The sequence below is a fragment of the Sus scrofa genome, chromosome 14 (genome assembly GCF_054392235.1).
Source record: "Sus scrofa isolate SSC_HxYL_T2T_F1_AM1 chromosome 14, Sscrofa_HxYL_maternal_Yorkshire_Landrace_v2.0, whole genome shotgun sequence".
NCBI lineage: Eukaryota > Metazoa > Chordata > Mammalia > Artiodactyla > Suidae > Sus > Sus scrofa.
This window is the reverse complement of record NC_139396.1, coordinates 37,091,318-37,113,112: the sequence shown is the minus strand read 5'-3', so window position 1 is coordinate 37,113,112 and position 21,795 is coordinate 37,091,318. Positions and strand designations below refer to the sequence as shown.

General features: G+C 36.3%; 1 protein-coding gene across 4 annotated transcripts in view; it reads right to left on the bottom strand.

Annotated features, from left to right (window-relative positions):
- Positions 1–5,902: 5,902 nt before the first annotated feature.
- The window catches only part of FBXO8 (F-box protein 8), a 36,466-nt gene continuing 20,573 nt past the window's right edge, over positions 5,903–21,795 (bottom strand). For 2 of the 4 annotated variants that reach the window (XM_003132835.7, XM_021074204.2), the window contains exons 4-6: positions 10,969–11,087; positions 8,577–8,773; positions 5,903–6,571 (exon numbers count right to left, since the gene is read on the bottom strand). In XM_003132835.7, the coding sequence (XP_003132883.1) occupies positions 6,384–6,571; positions 8,577–8,773; positions 10,969–11,087 (504 nt within the window). In that variant the 3' untranslated portion in view covers positions 5,903–6,383. The remainder of the gene's footprint in view (positions 6,572–8,576; positions 8,774–10,968; positions 11,088–21,795) is intronic. The other 2 variants (XM_084994345.1, XM_084994346.1) reach the window with 1 other exon arrangement.

Genomic DNA, 21,795 nt, shown 5'->3' with positions numbered 1-21,795 from the left:
GAACAGCCCCAAGTTTTGGGCAGTCCAGTTGTTTCTATCTGCTTTAATTAAAAACAATGATGTGACTTAGAGTACATGTATTGCTTTTCCTCTATTTTGGACTATTTCGGACTATTTCTTTGGATAGCTTCCTAATGTAGACCTGTGCAACTTACAAATGCTTGAAAAGAAACTGTAGGCAGTTGCATTATTAATAGTGATATTTAAGAAAAGTTTCACTTTATACACAGGAAAACAGACTCCAGTTAGAATAAACAGGTTATTATTTTAAATATAAAGACTTTGGAACAAGCTTATGCTCATTGAGCACCATATTAATAATACTGTCAATCAGGTAAAAGATCAATTTAGAGAAGAAGCAAGATCAATGGCTTAAACTCTTAAAATTAAAAAGACAATCTTAAAGTAGCAGTGATTTATCCACATATTTAAAAGTAGAAGTCCTAGAGAAATGAACTTACATCTGGAATAATACATAGGTTGCACTTTAAAGTACTAATAATTTATTTAAAAATACTATAAGTTAACTCTAGCACATCCTAATTTGTAAGTTGTGTCCTGAAAGTTCTGGATGTATTTTTTTTTGAAATGCAAATAGTAAAAACGTCTTTCTATACATATAGAAATCAAACCAGGGCTAAACAGTTCAATTGGGTCTGTTGAGAAACTGCTCTGGGCCAAGGTCTGTGTTAGGTACCAAGGGAGACATAAGAATAAATAAACTTCCACCTGTAAGAACTGAGAAAGTTATCTTGAGGGGAAAGAGTCTGAGAGGACTTTGAAGGACAAATAATATTTTAACAGGTAAACAGGTGGGGAACAACAGGTTTACAAGCTTTCCGGAGAGAAGACACAAGAGATGAGATTGGAGAAGGTTAATTTTAACAGAATGTACTTAGACAAAATCCTGATGATGGTAAATTTGGAGGGCTCTACAAGTTTTCAAGCATTTTCTCCCCTTTTTCCTTCCCTTCCCTTCCCTTTCTGTAATCTGTAACTTAAAAACATTAAGTGGCAATCGTGTATAAGGATACACGAAGAGCACCCGGTTGATGTGATGTGTTTTGGGCTTGAAACAGCACAGCCCTTACTGGGAAGGAAGGTGTGGACAGGCTGAGTTGCAGTGGCCCCTAAGCACTCTGGTGGGTTTCAGCAGAGCTCAGATTACACAATGAATGAGAGGATATTTGGTCAGAGACAATATAAAAGCCATTAGCACTGCTATGATTTTCAAGCCTCAGAGAATTCAGCCCCAAGTAGAAAAGGTAGACTCAGAAAGGCCTGAGTATAAGATGGGAAAAAAGACAAGCTACATGGGAGCAGCACATGCAAAACTAAGAATTTTTTTTTTGAAACGCCCCTCCCTAGCTCCTGGGATTCCAATCTTTAGTTCTTCTGGGGTTTTAACGAACCCTTATTTTCTGACTTCTTTTCTACCAAAACCTAAAATGCTGTTTCCCAATTATTTCCTTTTACTTAACATGTTTCCTAGAGGAGATATGTTTCCCATGCTTCCCCTCATGCAACATATTCCAAATTCTAATAACCCCGAAACTTACAGCTCTAGTCTTATTCTCTACTGCAGTCAATGTTCTTCTTCTTCCTTTTTAAATTTATTTTATTATTATTTTTTTATACCGAAGACACATGGCAGTTCCTGGGCTAGGGGTTGAGTCAAAACTGCAGCTGCCAGCCTATGCCACAGCCACAGCCACACCGATCAAAGCCTCGTCTGCGACCTGCACCACAGCTCACAAGGCAGAATCCTTAATCCAGTGAGCGGGTGAGCAGGGCCAGGGATTGAACCCGAATCCTCGTGGATATCGGTTGGGTTTGTTACTACTGAGCCACAAGGGGAACTCCTACAGTCAATGTTCTGTTTCTTTTTGATTTTTGGCTACACCCATGGCACACGGACATTCCCAGGCCAGGGATCCAACCCCAAGCCTCAACAGCAACCTGAGCTGCCACAGAGAGAAGGCTGGATCCTTAACCCACTGTACATACGGCAGACACTCCCAATGTTCTGTTCATACTTTCATACCCAAAACATCCCAAAATCAAAATCTTTATCTTTTCCACTTCATTCCTCTGGTTGTTTCTCCTAGTAGTTACCTTTGATAATAGATCCTCATATTAGAAATCTTTCTCCCAAATCACTAATCCCTTTCAATTTCCAGTTGTGTGTTTTTAAAAATTCATTCCTCCTCTCTATATCCTCTGCTGCTTGCCTAGTTCTGCCCTTATAATAGAATCTGGAAGGCTGGGAGCAATCTATGACTTTAATAAGATCACATTTTGATAAAGATAGACAAGTAGAAAAATTAACACCAATGGTATGTATGACAGAGACAATTTTTGACAGACCAAGAAATTGTGTTTGAGGTGGATCTTAAATAATAAGGGCTTTAGATACGGAAGGGAGTTAAGGATATCACAGAAAGAACAGCTTGTAAAAGACAAAGACAGACCAGACCACACTTGAGGAATGCTGTTGGAGATGAGGCTTTACAAGATAAGTGGAAGCCAGATTGTGAAGGGTCTTATATGCCTTGCTCAGGAGAGTTTACTTAATTCTGTAGCAAAAAAAAAAAAAAAAAAGGCACTCCAGACTTTAAATGGTCATCAGGAGCTTGCATTTTAAAGGTGACTTTGTGATATCCAAAACAAGATCCAGGCAGCGCCTCCTTTCCTGCCTGCTTGCACTTCTCACAAGCATCCTATCTTAATAAATCTATTTCTTGCCTATCAAAAGAAAAAAACTAAACAAAACAAAAAAAAAACAAGATCCAATACTTATTAACTTAGAGGATATGCTTCCCTACCAGGCACTTGAAAACACGTGGGGACATTATTTGTACAGCACAATGACTGAGGGATGCTACTGGCAACTAGGAGGGAAAATCCACGCATGGCTATGGCCTCCACCATGTGCAGAAATCCCCATAATGAACAATAGTCTTCCCCCAAAGCCAGTAGGACTCTCACTGGGAAACACTGAATTATTAATTTAGTAAAAGTTTATTAAGTTTTTTCATAGAACAGTAAAAAATTTCTACTCAGTTTAAAAAATAATCAGGAAAAAATCCTTATCCAGAAAGCATAGGAAGTAGTAAAATAATAATAATAATAATATTATATTGTTATATAATATTAATATAATATATATTATTATTATTATCATCATTATAATTCTGCCCAATTGGAGACGGTACTATGACAGCCATGTAGCTCTTTCAGATCAACCCTGCAACAGATAAAATCACCAAGTGGACAAAATATCATCAATGGCCTGAAAGTAATGAGAAGCAACTCCCCAAAGGCTGATGCTACAGAGACTACTTGAAGGAAGAGAATAGCACCGGGTGTTTTCCATTTTTGCAGCTCTTAGCCTGAGGGCAGTTTCCATTCTGTATCACAGGAGCCTATAATCTTCCTGACTTGAAGAACCATAGGACAAACTTTGGGTTAATGGCAGCTGCTGGAAAATGAAGAGAAAAACAACAGCAAGGAAAAACCAGAGAGAAAGCCCTGAAGTTGTTGTATGAACTCTGCCCCAAACTCTGACTGGTCTCTGAAGCATGCGTGCACAGGAGGGATTCCAAGTAGAACAGCCAGGCTAATGAAGTGAACTGAGATTTGAGCTACTACCAACTGCAGGGGACCAAGGGCTTGCAATAGGAGCTCAGCCAAATTAACTGCCAACATTACTAAATGTCTTGGAGAAACATCTCAGAATGCAGGGTTTGTATGTTTTCTTCACTATATCCAGGACAAAAATCTAAATTACTAACACACGAAGAAACAGGAAAATATAATCTCTTTGCAAAAGAAAAGACAAAGACTGCCTCTGAGATGAGCTAGACACCAGAATGAATAGATAAGTATTTTAAAGCAGTCATTATAAATACCTTCAAGGCTGTAAGGAAAAATGTGAATAAAACATAGGAAATCTCAGCGCAGAAAGAGAAATTACAAAAACTAAATGAACCCCAAAACATAGTGATTGAAAGAAAAAAGTTCACTGAATAGGCTTGAAAGATGAATGATTACATAAGAGCCAGTGAACTGGGATAGAGATCAAGAGAAACAATCCAGTTGAAAGGAGAAAAAAAAAAAAAAAAAAAAAAAAAGGAAAATAAGGTTTAAAAAATTAACAGAACCTCACAAATTGGAGACACTGTCTAAAGTTTGAGAATATTATAAAGGAAAGAGAAAAATCAGGCTAAAAAATATTTGACAAAATAGAGAATGATGACATTATACTTGGTCCTCAGTACCTGTGGATGCAGAACTGGCTGCCGCCTTGAATACCACTACCTTCTTACTGGAAACAGAGACCAGAAGACAGTGAGACAGTATCTTTAAATTGCCAAAGGCAGAAATTCCCATCATGACTCAGCAGAAAGGAATCTGACTAGCATCCATGAGGGATGCAAGTTCAATCCCTGGCCTTGCTGAGTGGGTTAAGGATCCAGTGTTGCCGTGGGCTGTGGTGTAGGTCTCAGACGTGGCTCAGATCTGGCGATGCTGTGGCTGTGGCTGTGGCGTAGGCTGGCGGCTACAGCTCTGATCTCTAGCCTGGGAACCTCCATATGCTGTGAGTGTGGCCCTAGAAAGCAAAATAAAATAAAATACAAATAAATAAATAAAACTAACATTAAAAATTTTTTTTAAATAAATTGCCAAAGGCAAAAAAAAAAAAACCACCCCAAAAAACTGTCAGCAGTTGAATATTCAGCCAAAATATTCAAGAAGGAAAACAAAAACCTTTTCATTTAAAACTATATTTAACTCGCTGCCAGAAGACCTAAACTGTAATAGATGTTAAAGTTCTCAGGCTGAAGTAAATGACACTACAAGGAAACTTGGCTCTTTAGGAAGGAATGAAAGTACTAGAAATGATAATGTGGGTAAGTGTAAGAGTATTTTTTCTTTATTTATGTATATGACTCATTGATTAGTACACATTAGGATTATTTTGTCATGGAAGTCAGTATTATGCCTATATGAAATATATTTGGATATTTGCGTCAGAATCTTAGAAATTGTTTACTGCCAGTCTAAAACTCCTTATGACTTTCAAAAGTTTTGATTATCTTATATTTTGTCTTTGAAAATTCTATAGTACATCATTCAATTGTAACATTAGGGCCAGATCTGGAAGTCAGGATTTTACACTTCTAGTAAGGTGTTCTCTCCCTCCCTTTTACTCTCTAAATTCTAAGCTCTACTCATCACACAGTGTATCATTTCAAAGCTGATGTTTTTCACTTAGAGGTATTTCCAGGGAACTTGTGACTAACATATAAATATTGTTATCATTCTAATGCTAAGTGTTTTAATTACTAAGTAATTGCTAATTAAAATATACTTCATACATTTGCTCTTTATTAAGACTGGGTTTTCCTCTCTTTACCCAATCACATAACATCTGTGCAAGCAGAGACCATGTCCAGGCATCACTAGTACCTGGCACAATGATTGGAAGTCCCTGGATAACTATTTACTGAACGAGTGAATAAAGCCTGTTTACTTCATTCACAAAATTCCTTTCCCAACTGATTCTGAACAGAAATCATCAAGATTAGGAGGTTAGGTTTAACTAATTCCTTCAGATATAAGTTCTAATAATATTTTGTTCTTATGTGTGTAAACCTTAGGCAGTAACATATTTTGCTATCCCGAATGGTTTTAAAGGATTTCAGACTTAATGAATGCAGAAGTTTTAAAAATGAGGTCAGGTGATGAATTTACGTTACAAAAATAAGTGCCTATTTTGCATAGTGACAAATCAATACTTGTTCAAAGGAAAGAGAAGCTGGTACTGGTCTCTAATGAGACAAATTTTATGAAGACAGTAATAATTTCATATCAGTATCAAATAAATTTCAGAACTCAGTTTGAGAGAAAAAGGAAAGGCTTTAGTTAAAATCTTTACAATAAAATAATTATGATTATAAATCTTTTTAGTTAAATATGTACATATTACATGGTATTTTAAAAAAGAATGGAAATGAATAAAGTTGTTCAGGCAAATCTAATGCACAAATATACCATCTTTTTTAGAGTATAAGGTCAGTTTAACATTCTTAAACAGCTGTGTCAGACAATGGCTCTGCTTTGTGCAAAACATGATAAGCAAAATTAAGAAAAATTCTGCAAAATTCTTTAGTTCCCCAAGGAAATTACTAAAAAAAAAAAAAAAAAAAAAAAAAGAAAGAAAGAAAGAAAATAGTAAGAGAGAAAAAGGTTGTACACTCAAGCTTGATTGTATACAGAGGCTAGAATGACCAACACTAATGCAACCCCTATATCTGCTAAGTAAGTCCTTGGGTAGCTTTAGTTTGAAGTTAAAAGTTGAGGTCCTAGCAATTGTGCTTTTATGCAGCCACGTGGCCAATAAGGTAGATGTTGTCATAAAGGTGCCCCACAAAATCTTCACTAATGTTTTGAGCAGCACGGCGGGTATTTCGAATAAATTCTCTTTTTGACATTTTATTCTTCACATGAGGGCTAGTGAGGTCAATGGAAAGTAGAATCAAAGAGTAGCATAGGACATAGACAGCATCTGGAAGGAAAAAGAAACACCTCAAATTATTAGCTAGTTTTTAAAATGTGGTCCCAAAGGCAAGGATGTTCATAATTTCAAAAGATCAGGATTAGATTATAGTGAAACATAAAGGCCTGGGCCCTTCCCAGTTTGCATCCTAGGAAACTCCTCTCCTGGGCAAACAGGAGTGTCAACCACCCTAACCCAACACCAATTCAGTGAGTGATTTTTTCACACAGTTTTAAGAGTTTGTTGTGAAAAGTTATTCTAAATTAAAAAAAATTCAGGATTGGCTTTATTTTCCTCTTGCTCTCAAATGTGATATTCTCACTCAACTACCCCCAAAATACATTTGTTCTACCAGTATATCTTCTCATTGTAAAAAGAAAAAGTCACATGTTTATTTACATACACTTTTACAAAAACCTAATTTAAGTTGAAAGCATTTTTAATGGCCAGAAAATATATTAACTTGAGTACTAGAGAATAAAATGTAAACATCTCATCAGATATTAACTTATTATTCTCATTTAAGATATGTATTTAAAAGGTTTACAGAATTTATATATTAATTTCAAAAGTAAATCTTTAGGGAAAAAGATTGCTAAACCTAAGCACCATGCAACAAAAAAAATTTCTTTATGTTGTTCAGGGTAATAGTTGATGTTTATTGTTAAAACAGCAACAAACCTCTTGACACCTGCTACTACTATGCTGTTTATATTTCAGAATCCTGCAGTCTTAATAGAGATTGTCTTGCACAATCATGTTCAACAAATTTCATATGGTAGGAAAAAGGTTTTGTAATCTCTATAATAAGATAAGCACCATTTTTGATATGAAGAGGTAAATAAATCACATGAAAAAATACATAACATGATGGAGGACAATGTGAAAAAAAAGGATGTATCTAAATGTATAACTGGGTCACTTTGCTGTACAGCAGAAATTGACAGAATATTGTAAATCAACTATAAGAAAATAAAAAAAGCCACAAAGGTGACTCAGGCTCTATCTTTTATACACAAAACAGTGAAAACTGGTTGTATTAAAAACACATCTCAGAGTTCCCGTCGTGGCGTAGTGGTTAACAAATCCGACTAGGAACCATGAGGTTGCAGGTTTGATCCCTGGCCTTGCTCAGTGGGTTAAGGATCCAGCCTTGCCGTGAACTGTAGTGTAGGTTGCAGACATGGCTGGGATCCCGCGTTGCTGTGGCTCTGGCATAGGCCGGTGGCTACAGCTCCGATTCGACTCCTAGCCTGGGAACCTCCATATGCCATGAGAGTGGCCCAAGAAATGGGAAAAAGACCAAAAAAAAAATAAAAAAATAAATAATAAATAAATAAATACATATATATAGATATATAAACAAACAAAACAAAACAAAAAAACACATCTCGAGGGATTTCCCATCACGGTGCAGTAGAAACTAATCCCACTAGGAACCATGAGGTTTTGGGTATGATCCCTGACCTCGATTAGTGGGTTAAGGATCCAGTGTTGCTACGACCTGTGGTGTAGGTCGCAGACGCGGCTCGAATCCAGCGTGGCTGTGGTGTGGCGTAGGCCAGGGACTACAGCTCTGATTAGACCCCTAGCCTGGGAACCTCCATGTGGCCATGGGTGAGTGCATCAAAAGACAAAAACAAAAAACAAAACAAAAAACCAAAAACACATCTTAGTAGAAAAACCCTAGGTTTTGGCTATGTAATATGTGTATTTTTAAAACTTTTAAAAATAACTTCTCAAGTTTTTTGATTAGAGTAGTAAAAACATCCAATGCTTAAACAAGAATTTTAAAGAATTTATATGCCTAAGTCTGACTTTCCTCCTGAAACAGTGTATTTACTATATATAAATAATTGTTATGACAAACTAGTCACTGCTAGAAGCAATAAAACCAGACTTTGTAATTACTGGAAGTGTCTTTCCCCATAGTGAGAAAAATGTCTCTCATCTACTAGTTTTTACCTGGAGATGGGAATGGGAGAAGGAAGGAATTCACTATATACATTCTTACCAGGACTAAGGCCCAGTTCTCTCATTAAATCAGGGTTACAAGCACAGAATCTGTGTGAAAACTTTGTTATAAGTGTTTCAAGATACTCTCCACGCTCTTCAGGGGCATGGATGTGACGAAAAAATTCTCTCAGTGCATTGGGCAAGAACTGATTTCTAAAATTATGTAGTGTTACAAGGTCATCCAAGACATCTCTCCTAGTAGAAAAAGAAAAAGGTACAGCTTTAGTTAACTTTTCTCTATTAAAAAATGATGGTAAAATCATAAGTTTTTTTTTTTTTGGATGAAAGTACTTTATTGTTGATTACCAGATCAGTCAATCTTATAAAGTGTGTGTGCGTGTGTGTGTGTATATATATATGTCTTAAATTTTTAAAATACCAAAAGTATGATTATTTATGAAATTAAATAATTTAAATTCAAATGAGCAACAGAATTCTTCATTTTTTAATCATGAAAATAAGGAGAATCTTCATCTTTCATACCAATCCACATCACCAGAGGAAACAACTATTTATGTAGACTTTTTGAAAGTGTCTACATATACCATATATTGTTCTAGAGTTTGCTTTTGCTTGATTCATACAGTATATTATGAAGAACTTTTTGTGTCTTTACACCTAGATCTAACTCCTTTGTTTTCTTTTGTTTGTTTGTTTGTTTATTTCTTTTTTTGGCTGAGCCCATGTGTGTGGAAGTTCCTGGGCCAGGGATTGAACCTGCACCATAGCAGTGACAATGCCAGATCCTAAACCTCCTAGGCCACCAGGGAATTCCTCCAACTCCTTCATTTTAATGGCTCCACAGTACTCTATCTTATGGATATAACAATTACTAACCATTCCTAACCATTTGGGTTGCTTACAATTACATAAATATTTGTGTACATGTGAAGATATAATTATTTTTATCAATAGCATTCTAATAGTCACATTTTTTTATAATATGCTTCAAACCTTACTGAACTCAACCATGATTATATGATCACCATCTAAATGTCCACCAACTGCTTATGGCAGGAATGGGCCAAATACTATGGCTCAGTGCCTGTTTTACTAGAACACAGTTACACTCATTTGTTTACTTGTCTACGTCTGCTTTCAAGACACAATGGCAAAGCTGTAACACAGATCATATGTCCTTCAAAGCCTAAAATATTTACAGGAAAAAATGTGGTTCTCCACATAAAAACTGCTGATCCCTAGCTGCATAGATAGCATTTAAAGACAAAAAGAGTTAATGACACCATCTTTATGTAAGAAATTTCTTTCAATGACCAACATGCTGAATTTCTCAAAGACACGGATTATGTTTTAATCAACTCTACACCGCTACTATCTAGCAAAGTTCCTGGAATGTAATGAATACAAATTGTTGTTGAAAAATCCTGAGAAATTTTTTTAAAAATGAGAATTCAGTAAAAAAGTGAATATATTTGAGCCATTCTTTAGATGACTATGAGATCTATAGTTTTTAACATGGTAGTTTGGGGAGTTCCCGTTGTGGCAAAGTGGTTAACGAATCCAACTAGGAACCATGAGGTTGTGGGTTTGACCCCTGGCTTTGCTCACCGGGTTAAGGATCCAGCATTGCTGTGAGCTGTGGTGTAGGTTGCAGACGCAGCTCGGATCCCGCGTTGACGTGGCTCTGGTGTAGGCCGGCAGCTACAGCTCCGATTAGACCCCTAGCCTGGGAACCTCAATATGCCACAGGAAGTGGCCCTAGAAAAGGCAAAAAGACAAAAAAAATTAAAAAATAAAATAAAACGGTAGTTTGGTAATATCATATCAAAATAATTCCCAATATTTTTATGTCCATTGATACCCAGAGTTAACGGGTACAAGGAAATGACTATCAAGTCAGAATAGCATACTAGGCAATTATCTCTGTAAAACACACTATTAAGTCACACTTTTAGAATTTTCCAACTTGTATATGATACTTCTGTGTAGTATATATGTAAATATACACATCATGTATCTCCAGGATTTGTGTTTATGAGTACAGTTTGTCTGTTTGATTTTTATGTGGACAGTTTCAAAATTCAGAACTTTTGGTTATTAAACACTTAAATTTTATAGCTAGTTATTAAGAAAAAAGGCTGCAACTTCCTCAAAAATATTTGGTTTCTATCACAAGATAGGGGTTTTCTATCACAAAGATACTGGGCTTCCGTTTGTGTTTGTGACTTTCTTTTTTTCACATTTACAATGGTAACTTCCTCATCAGCAAGTTAAAGCTCCCAAAGAAATGATTTGCAAGGAATCTTCTCTCCGTCTTTACACCATTTTTCAACAAAAGGATTGCTATGTAGTACAGTTTTTAAAGTAAAACTTGACTCATTAAAAACATTACTTTCATTCCTGATGAAAAATTAAAAATGTGCTTTTACCTTTCATCAAGATAGATTCTCAGTTTTTTCCAATTTAGTGTTCTTGTACAGAAGATAAACTTTGCTATTTCCTTTGGAGAATCATCTAGGATGCCCTTGGACATAAAGTAGTTCACTCCCTAAGACAGAAAGACAAACCTACATAAATAAAATCAGTCTTTATCTATATATTTAACAATTAGGCAACAGCAAAACAACAGCTATAGATTCTTTCCAGCATTAATAGGCTTTTTCATAGCTTTTTAACATGCAAAATACAAGCTAGAACTCTTGAACTGAAACCATTATTTGTGGTTGATAGTTTACATGCAATGAAAAGTAGGAAATTCAAAGTTAAGACTCCTGAAGAAATCCCAGTTCAGTTTTCTGGCTTGTGTCCATTAAAACCAACTATCCAGGAATATGGCCTAAACTGGTGGTGGGAGGTGGGAAAGAACTATTATACAGACTTTAAAAATAAGCCGTATAACTAACACTTCAATTGCCTAATGATCTCTCTCTTGCTTTCTCTCTCTCTTTTTTTTTTTTTGGCCACACCTGCAGCTTGTGGAAGTTCCCAGGCCAGGGACTGAACTCATGCCACAGAAATGATGCAAGCCACTGCAGTGACAACGCCGGATCCTTTACCTGCTGCACCACAAGGGAACTCTGAAAACATGTTTTCTTAGACCTCACATACACATTCTAATATACTTTTTAGGAAAATAGCTTGAGAAAAAAGATTTTCCAAACCAAAAACTAATTATTTTACTCTGGAAGGAATAATAATTAAATAATTTAACTTCAAGTAAAACGGGCAGAGTTCCAGACTGGTTGTGGGTTGTGCACTTTGGCTTTAAGCATTGCTACATTCTATAAGAATTTAGCTCCAATACACACTGAGGCTAAACATAAGACAAAACAATTTCAATGTTTTTTATAGGGTTTATCTTTGAATTTCCTTTTCTCTGCATGCAAAGTTCTCCAGAGAAGCATTACCCATAAGGCTGTACCCTACTTTAGATTTAAACCACCAACAACAAACAGCAACAAAAAGAATCAAACACCAAAACCAAAGTTCTCTCATGTATACGAAGGTCACATTCAAATAAATGCCTTCTGTGGATTTGAATGTGCAGTTATTGAAATAAAAGGCAGGTGTGTTTATTTCAACTCACGGTTATCCAGATACATGCATTCCCATGAATGCTCGTGTCTGGATAATAGCACAATGTGTGCAGTTAATTGGTAGAGAAAATGACGTATTATATACACACAACATACTGTTTTCACACATAAATTCCTTCAGCATTTCTTCCCTTTACAAACACTTACATAGTGCTCAGAAATACTGCATACACTAGGAATTCAAAAAGTTGGAAGAATGTTTATAAAAACTCTCAGGATAAAAAAAAATTCTCCCATAAAATTTTTATATTAAATTTTTAAGCAATTTGGTACCATGAGGTTATGCTTTTGAAAGGTTATAATTATTTATAAATTATAATGCAAAGATAAAATTTTTATATAAAACTAATTTTAGAAGCCATCAGCATAATGGCCTATTAGCAATGTTATCAAATTCTCATAAGAATTTTAAGAGTATAAAAGCAATCCTAAAGCACTGATTTTAAAATACATATACAGAGCAGAATGTGAGAACGTGAAACTTTTGTCAACTCAATGGTAAGCCATATTTCAGACTGCACCCTGGATATAAGGCTAGAGAATGCAACATGATCAAGATGGAAAGCCAAGGAATTGTTTGAATGAGGCTCTCAGCAATGGTCTGAGGGGCAGAAACTAGAGAAATAGGAATGCTTGTTCCATCCTTTCCTCCATTAGTTTGAACAATCGAGAGTTGACTGTATATTTGAGCACTTAGCAATATCAAGTCAGCTTTAATTTTTCTGAAAGTCCTCCATTTAAAAGCATAACAACATATTAGAAGTATTTCCAGTGATTAATTTTAATCCAAGTGAATCAAAGACAAAGGAATGTCAAATAGTAATTAGCAGGTTCTTTCTTCATGCCTACTTGTAAATCAGTATTTAAGAGATAAAAAACTAATTCCAATTTACTTTTTAAAAATTAAATTATACAAAATACAAAAAACATTAATGTGATCCACTAAATAGTATACAATTCTCTAAATATATGACATATGTCAATTTAACACTGATGCTCCTTAGTTATAAAGTAACATTGGTATTTACCTTATATAAGTTATCGCAAATTGTTGGTTACTTCTTTTTTACGGAATACATGTTTGAGAATTTAATATATAACCTGACTTGAGTAACTAGATGGTTTTAAACACCATCCTGAAAACTGACAACACAGGCTTGAAATAAGTCAGCACTGTTAGTTTTGAGGGAAGGTGGCCATTGGTTTCAAGCCTGGGATTCCTTTGGAAAGGAAGATTACTTTAAGAAGGGCTATCAAAGAGAAGAGTTAAGAGATAAAACAGAAGAGGACATGGCATCAGATTATAACTATCTTCAATAAGCAAACTGCCAACCATCCAAATTCCCACCTCATCTTGTAAGCAGTAAAGAACAAAAGAAACCAAGTTTTAGAAGAATGGCAGGAGTTCCCGTCGTGGCGCAGTGGTTAACGAATCCGACTAGGAACCATGAGGTTGCGGGTTCGGTCCCTGCCCTTGCTCAGTGGGTTAAGGATCCAGCGTTGCCGTGAGCTGTGGTGTAGGTTGCAGACGCGGCTCGGATCCCACGTTGCTGTGGCTCTGGCGCAGGCTGGTGGCTACAGCTCCGATTCAACCCCTAGCCTGGGAACCTCCATATGCCGCGGGAGCGGCCCGAGAAATAGCAAAAAGACAAAAAAAAAAAAAAAAAAAAAGAAGAATGGCACAGAGGGATCCCCAGACCATATAGCATATCAGTTATTAATCAGGACTGGAACTCTCAGCAATGTGTGTGTGTGTGTGTGTGTGACAAGCCGCAAGGAAATCATGAACATTAATATTAGCTTATACTAATAGTTTATAGGAGATTCCTTGTGGTATAGTAAGGAATCCATTGTTGTGACTGCAGCACTTTGGGTCACTGATGTCAAGGGTTCAATCCCTGGTGGGGCCAAAAAATAAATAAAAATTTAAAAAGCCCCAACAGCTTCCAGAAAAAGGAAGGCTGCAGCTCATTATCATCTACACAGTTCACTTAAAAAGTGTCAGGATTCTGGATGTCGAATTTTATGGAGCATACTGACAAACTAGAACTATCTGAATAAAGGAGAGCTGGGCCTTGGCTTGTTAGAGGGTCTAGAATTCATATTCATGAGGGATATAGAGATGTCAGGTCTAAAGACGAAGCTATCTAGGACAGAGGAAAAGATCAAGACATTAAAAACAGTTGAAAAGATTAAGACTTGTGACATCTGTGGCACACAAAAAAAGGAATACACATTGTGTGTGGTTTAAGTGAAGACCTTACGCTGACGAAAGCTATAGAACTGCTTCCCCAAATAATGCACACGGCCAGGTTTTCAGTGAGAAGTTTGACAGTTTTGCTCTAGGAAAAACTTTAAATAGACTTTCAAGAGGTCCCCTCCACAGAGTCACAGGGACTTAAGTCCAAGTAGAAAGCTAAAGAATGAGCAAGGTAAGGAATCTGAGTACAGCCTACTTCTCAGAAAACTTCTACTTCTTATTAGAACATAGGAGGAGAAAAATGGTAAAATTAAAGGGCAAAAAGATATGAGAGGAGAAAATTGGAGCTGCAAGTAGAGAAGAGGAGAGCGGGGCTGGCGGAGAAAGGAGTGAAAACGTAGGGAGGTCTACCATGCACTCAGACTGGAGGACAGGATGGCAGGACTGGCTAGAGACAGGTATTTGAAGAAAGTGGTTAAAGGCAAGAACACAGTGCATGATGGTTTTCTTTTTAGGGAGGATGAGCCATCTGGAGAGAGCTGGAAAAGAAAGCTGACTTGGATCCTCTGGCAAAATGGTAAAGATTTCCACCAACAGTGGTGCAGGGTATAAAGAGAAGCCACTAGAAATAAACAAAAGGAGTGCTAAGAGGCAGTGGAAACCCAGGAGAAGTTAAGGTAAACTCATCCCATCACATGTTAAGGTTTTCTTTAATAGAACACATGTTTTCAGTGATTCAGACAAAAAAAAAAAAAAAAAAAATCAAGCACTTCTGTAAAGCATTCTCCATGGAGTTTGTTATGCAAATGATAGCACCAAGACTTAACCCAATTAGAGTGGTAATTGGACACCACATTTATTTAGAAGGCAAACAATAATTCAAGAAAATATATGCAAATAGCTAAAACCAGTATTAAGGAATTCAGGGCAAGATGTGTTGGAGCTTGGTCACCTACATAGCCCATCTGTCCATTTTCTTATTATTGTGAGAACGTCTCTTTAGACACAGCAAGTCCTGTTTTAAGATATAGCCACTTTGTTTCTTCTGTTATATAAATACCTATATTTTCTCTTCTCCTTTAATAAAGCCTATTTTTTAATCAAATCATATTATCCAAGGTGTGGTTCAAAAGCAAAATCTACTATATAGACATATATTTTCAGAACCAGAAAAAATATATTTGGGGACAAAATGAATTCTAGTAAATTAGCTCTGCAAAGTACCAACTTTCGCTGTGAACCTAAAACCATTCTAAATAATAAAGTCTTGGTTTAAAAAAAAATGCTGACTACTGGTACTGAAAGTACTGGCAACTGGCCCAGATACTTGGCAGAAACATTGTGTAACAGTTGGTATCAATAAAAGAAATCACTAATAAAACAAAACTGACATACTAGGGAGCAGCCTTAATTTGCTTTCCTAAAGAACAACTGAGGAAAGAAATTTAGTAAAAAAAATTTGCTTTAGGTAGTCTTGTTCAAATGTGCCACTGTATAAAATGTAAAAACCCAGTACCATGGCTACTATTCAGGTAAAAAATCTGTCCTTTGAACATTATACAACAAAAGGCAAGCTGGACACTGCATTTAATTTTCTTTTTAAAAGAACATTTGAAGATTTTTAGAATAACAACCCTTAAATAATAACAGCAAATATTTCTAAAACAAAATAGTTCCATCTACGTTTCTAATTTTTGCTTCCAGAACTGATATACAGTACTCAAGTATACATTTTAATCACAGTGAAATAAACAATTGAAATGTAACATTTTCATACTACTAATAATACAAAAATAAGATGTAATATATATTATGAAAGCTTTTATTTAAAAAGTTATTTCTAAAAGAATTAGTACAGCAGAGGGCAGCCCTCTACAGGTCACAGTATTCCCATTGTCTTGTTTGAAAATAGAGTAGCAGTGATTAAGATGACAGCTTTAATACTATTTTTCCTTTTTAGAGGGCTTTTAGAAAAAGAATGTACTGGGTCACTTTGCTGTACAGAAGAAATTGGCACAACATTGTAAATCAACTATAATTTTTAAAAAAGATAAAAACAGGAGTTCCTGTCATGACTCAGTGGTTAATGAATCTGAGAAGCATCCCTGAGGACTTAGGTTCGATCCCTGGCCTTTCTCAGTGGGTTAAGGATCTAGCGTTGCCTTGAGCTGTGGTATAGGTCGCAGACGTGGCTCAGTTCCTGCATCACTGTGGCTGTGGCGTAGGCCAGCAGCTACAGCTCTGATTAGACTCCAAGCCTGGGAACCTCCATATGTCACCGGTATGCCCCTAAAAAGACAATAATAATAAAATTAAAAATTAAAAATTAAAAACAAACAAAAAAACCCTACACTCCCTCCAAAAAAAAAAAAAAGAATTGCTAATGAAAATGTGAAATCTATTCATTTTTACTCAGTTCAGCAGCTCTCAGTTTTCCTATTTAATGAGAGAATGTGCTCTATAGTTAAGGGAAAGAGATACATGGAACCTGACTGGAATTCATCTAGAGATACGTATTCTACAAATTAAAAAAATAATCAACACCTCGCTTTTTAGCTGAAGTAAAATAATAAATTCAGAAGATTACTTACTGGGCAAGTTTAAGATAGGTATCTATGTTTTCATGCTGTCATTTCACTTCATTCTACCCAGGAAGTTTTGCTGTGTTCTCCCAAGTTTCCACGCCACTCTCCTGCATTCTCCTATGTACAACACTGATCTTCAGCACTACTTCAGGAATGTCACACAGTGCTTTTATTCATGGTAATTTTATTTATGGTAATTTACTAATACATATTGTAATTATTCCTAATCTAATTACTAGATTGACAAGACAGAAGCAAAAACCATGTCCAAATTTTTAGTTGTCTCCGTAGTAGAAAGATTATTTTAAGAGTAATAAGTAATGCTCTCCTCTTACAGAAGTACCCAGAAACTAGGTTCTTCATTGGAAGGTTCTATGTGACTTATAACTAAGAGAAAAGGGGGTAATAAACACTGGGAAAGAAATGTGAAGACAATGTTGATGTCAATTTGAAATCTAAGCTGCAGATTTCCATCTTGTCTCCTTCTTGGGAAGAACAGAGGGCATGTGCTGTCCATGCTTATGTGGAAAAGAGGGGAGAGGGCAATGCAGCCAACTCCTTCTGATTCAATTACTGAAACTGGTCAGAATGCCACACTTTATCTGGAGGATAAAGAAAAGTCACAAGTATGGAATATGGACCCAAGTCAGTTTATTCACGGCCCTGTTTGAACTGGCAAGGATTTCAGCTTCCAAGAACAAGTTATGGAGGGCTTTTCTTACATGAAAGTGTACAATGTGGAGGAACTGTTAAGAATGGGCACACATATGCTGTGTATTATTTGTAGCTAGAAGGTGTCAACAGGAAACTCATATAAAGGAGAAGTACTTCAAAGAAAAGCAAAAGAAAAATGGAGAATCACCTCTAATGGAGTCCAGGAAAAAATGGAGAGGGATGTAGGACTGATCTTTCTGCTTCTTTCTCACAGGAGAGACAAAGTAATGATGGCAAAGTAACATGAACCTCACTATCTAAGGTTTCCAATCACAATAAAAAGCCCCTATTAATTCTTCTAATAGCCCCAAAGAGAAAAGGAACCACATCTGTAGTCTAATAGACTCCAAGGAGTCACACCTCTAACTGGGGTAGACTGCTGCATGGTGAAGATGAAGTTACTTCCTAAGTGATAAATTCCTACTAATAATTAAATACTAGGAGTTCCCGTCGTGGCGCAGTGGTTAACGAATCCGACTAGGAACCATGAGGCTGCGGGTTCGATCCCTGCCCTTGCTCAGTGGGTCAAGGTTCCGGCGTTGCCGTGAGCTGCGGTGTAGGTCACAGACGCGGCTCGGATCCTGCGTTGCTGTGGCTCTGGCGTAGGCTGGCAGCTACAGCTCCGATTCGACCTCTAGCCCGGGAACCTCCATATGCCGCAGGAGCAGCCCAAGAAATGGCAAAAAGACAAAAAAAAAAAAAAAAATACTGTAATCATTATTGTAATTAATATTGACAAAATTGCTGATAGGTGCGGTAAGCGTCCAGAAAAAGCCCCATCTCCAAATTAGTGAAAGACAGAATTCTAATCAAAATATGGAGATAAAACTCTATTAGGTTTGGCTATGATAAATAACACTTCAAACTAATAATAAAGTGACACATTTGAACACCAATGTTAGATCAGAATTCATGCCTTATAAAAATCACACACAAATACTGCATTTGTGATATGTGCATATATATACATATATATATATATATACACACACACAGATACATATATACATACATACATATATGGCAATTTAAATGACTGACTCTGGTAAATAAAAATTACAATTTTTTCATATTACCTAGATTCTAGAATGAACATTTACAAATATATTTTAACAGCTCTGAATCAATCTTTAAATAAACAAGATTTTTAAAAAATGGCTTTTTTGGCTGAGAATACTCTGAAAAGGAGGTTAAAATTTTTAAAGATTTTCATTTTTTAGTCTTTTGTCTTTTTAGGGCTGCACCCATGACACATAGGGGTTCCCAGGTTAGGCGTTGAATCAGAGCTGTAGCTGCCGGCCTGTGCCATGGCCACAGCAACTTGGGATTCAAGCTGAGTCTGCGATGTACACCACAGCTCAAGGCAATGCCGGATCCTTAACCCACTGAGCAAGACCAGGGACCAAACCCGAGTCCTCATGGATACCAGTTGGGTTCATTAACCACTGGGCCATGATGGGAACTTATTTTTTATGGCGGTCCCCATAGCATATGGAAGTTGCTGGGACAGAGACTGAATAGCTGCAGCAACTCCAGATCCTTTAACCCACTGTGCCAGGCAGGGGATAGAACTCACTTCTCTACAGCGACCCAAGCCACTACAGTTGGGTTTTTCTTAATCTACTGTGCCACAGCAGTAACTCCAAAAAAAAATATTTTTTTAAGCCCAAGTCTTAATAGTAGACAAGCAGAGAAGTTGGGATTTAAATGGTGGTTTCACTGAGCACATGGGCATACTTCTTTGTGTAATTAAAGTATCTGTTCATCCTACCACCGTTTCAGCCAAGACATGTTTTAATTTGAACATAATTTTGGACCCTGATTTACTGCTTAAAATGTCTCCAAAAAGATTAAACTAAGCAGTGCCACTGAACCAGTCACTGTATATACTAAGACTGCTCATCACATGTCAGGAAATGAAATTAGAAGCAAAGTGTGTCACCAACTAAAGCTAGAAGATGTTGGTGTGACTGAAAACATTCTTCATGAAGGACCATTACCTAGGTGTCAAATATTTACTTACTATGATCCAAAAGTTCCAGGAGATGAAGACCACCCAAGCCTAGGGCAGCCTAGGGCAGTGCCTGCCCCTGGTGGTATGGTGTGTGTAGTTGTGCCATTAGTACAAATACAAAGCTACATTTTGATGAGCGCTTAGAAGCACTAACATTTAACACATATTATTTTATTTAATCTTCACAACAACACCATGATGTAGGCACTATTATTGTCCCCATTGTAGAAATGGGGAAACTAAAGCACAGAGAGTGTAAATAATTTGCCGCAGGTCAAAGTCATATAACTGGTAAGTGGAGATATTTAAGAAGTATCTGTTGAATGAATGTTCGAATCTATCTGCTTAAAGCTTCCAGATGACTTTCAAGAGAACACGTAAACTTCAAGTAAGGGGAAAGAGAAAATAACAAAAAACTCTAAGTTGGACTAGTAAGTACACTGTAAATAATTCAAATTATAAACTCCTAAAGGTCGAAGTCACATAAAAAGCAACATGTCATTCTAATGATATATTTAACTGCTAATAAGTGGTTCAGAAAGATCTTAAGACTTTGATTATAAAGAAGACATCTCTAAAACCTTTATGATATGAAAGAAAAAAATGGTATAATTTTACAGGTAAATGTACACTACAATTAGTTGGTTAAAAATTGCATTTAATGTAGTGTTTCCTTCATACTTCCACATTTCAAAGCTGCAATTCAATTGATGGATGCTGTACAGTTGAAGACATCCAATAATTGAGGAGAATCTGTCTTTTGGATTTATAGTAAAGCATTCATATTTAAGTGACATCTACCATGACATTGGTAGCAGCAACTTCAAATCCAGGAAAGATATATAGGAGAGACATTAAAGCTGAGAAAGTGATGTCAAGTTTCACTGAAACTGTGGCCACATCAGACAAAGGACACTGTAGAGGTGTGAAGGTGGTCAAATAAGGTATACCAAGGAAATAAGCAAACAGATTTTTCTTTGAAACGTACTTGAAATATTAACACAATATTGCAAAGTCTCTAGTATATTCACATAAATTGGTAACAAATTCATACAAAGAAAAAAATTTTGTTCATTTCAGCATTTTACAAATTAGATTTGTAGTATGAGTACCGTGTGCTAAAATATTCTAATTTTATTCTTTCCTCTAGTTCGAAGTCCTAGATCAGTTACATTGTGCACTAATTTCAGTATGCTTTTACCCCTGACAATTCACACTAAATGAGGTAGCAAATTAGTATCTTCCATAATACACTGAGGAAAACAAAAGCAAAATCCATCAGATGGTTTGACTGATTAATAAAATATGGCATATTCTAGGCCTGAATCTTTCAATTAGATACAGACTAGAAAGGGGCCCAGGAAACAGATTCTCTTTGAAGCTTCAGAAAGGTTTATACTGAGTCAACAAATGTCCTTCTGTGGACTGATTCTAAACCACATGCTGGAATGACTCTTGGAGACAAGGAAGGCTAAGGGAGGGTGGCCAGGATCTAGTATGGTCAGGGAGAGTGTAAAATAAAGTTGACCTAATGGACACAGGATAAAGTTGTCTTTTTAATCATAAAACCAACACATGATGAATCAGATTGAAACAGAGAGAAACATACATACATAAATACATACTCATACATACATCATGCTGTCCTCGAGAAAGTTTAATAGCCTCTAGTTTAGTATGACTTGACTAGCTGTACCAGGTTGAAGGTTATCAACTTATCTAGACAGAGGATAATATCTAGTGTCTTAGAGTCATAGTTTTGCACTTTGACTCTACTGATGATCAAAGTAAATGGACTTTGCCAATTAATGTGAGCATTTTAGCTCTCTGGGGTAAATAATTTTTTATAGAGGAGAAACTAGGGTGAGGGACTCCTCTCATTGTCAACCAGCTCTTTTTGCTCCAATTAAATTCTCATCAGCCACTTGGAGATTAAATTAATTTGCTAATGAGAATTAGCAATGTTTATTTTTACAAAAATAATTCTTATTCAGGATTACATATCAAATTCCCATGATACCGGGTAATAATGATATAATCGTGATGATGCTGCATTAGGATGTTTTGATTGCAAACAACAGGAATCTTAATTCAAAGAAAGTACAGGGATTTATTACCTTGTGTAAGAAGTCTCAGACTACTATGGC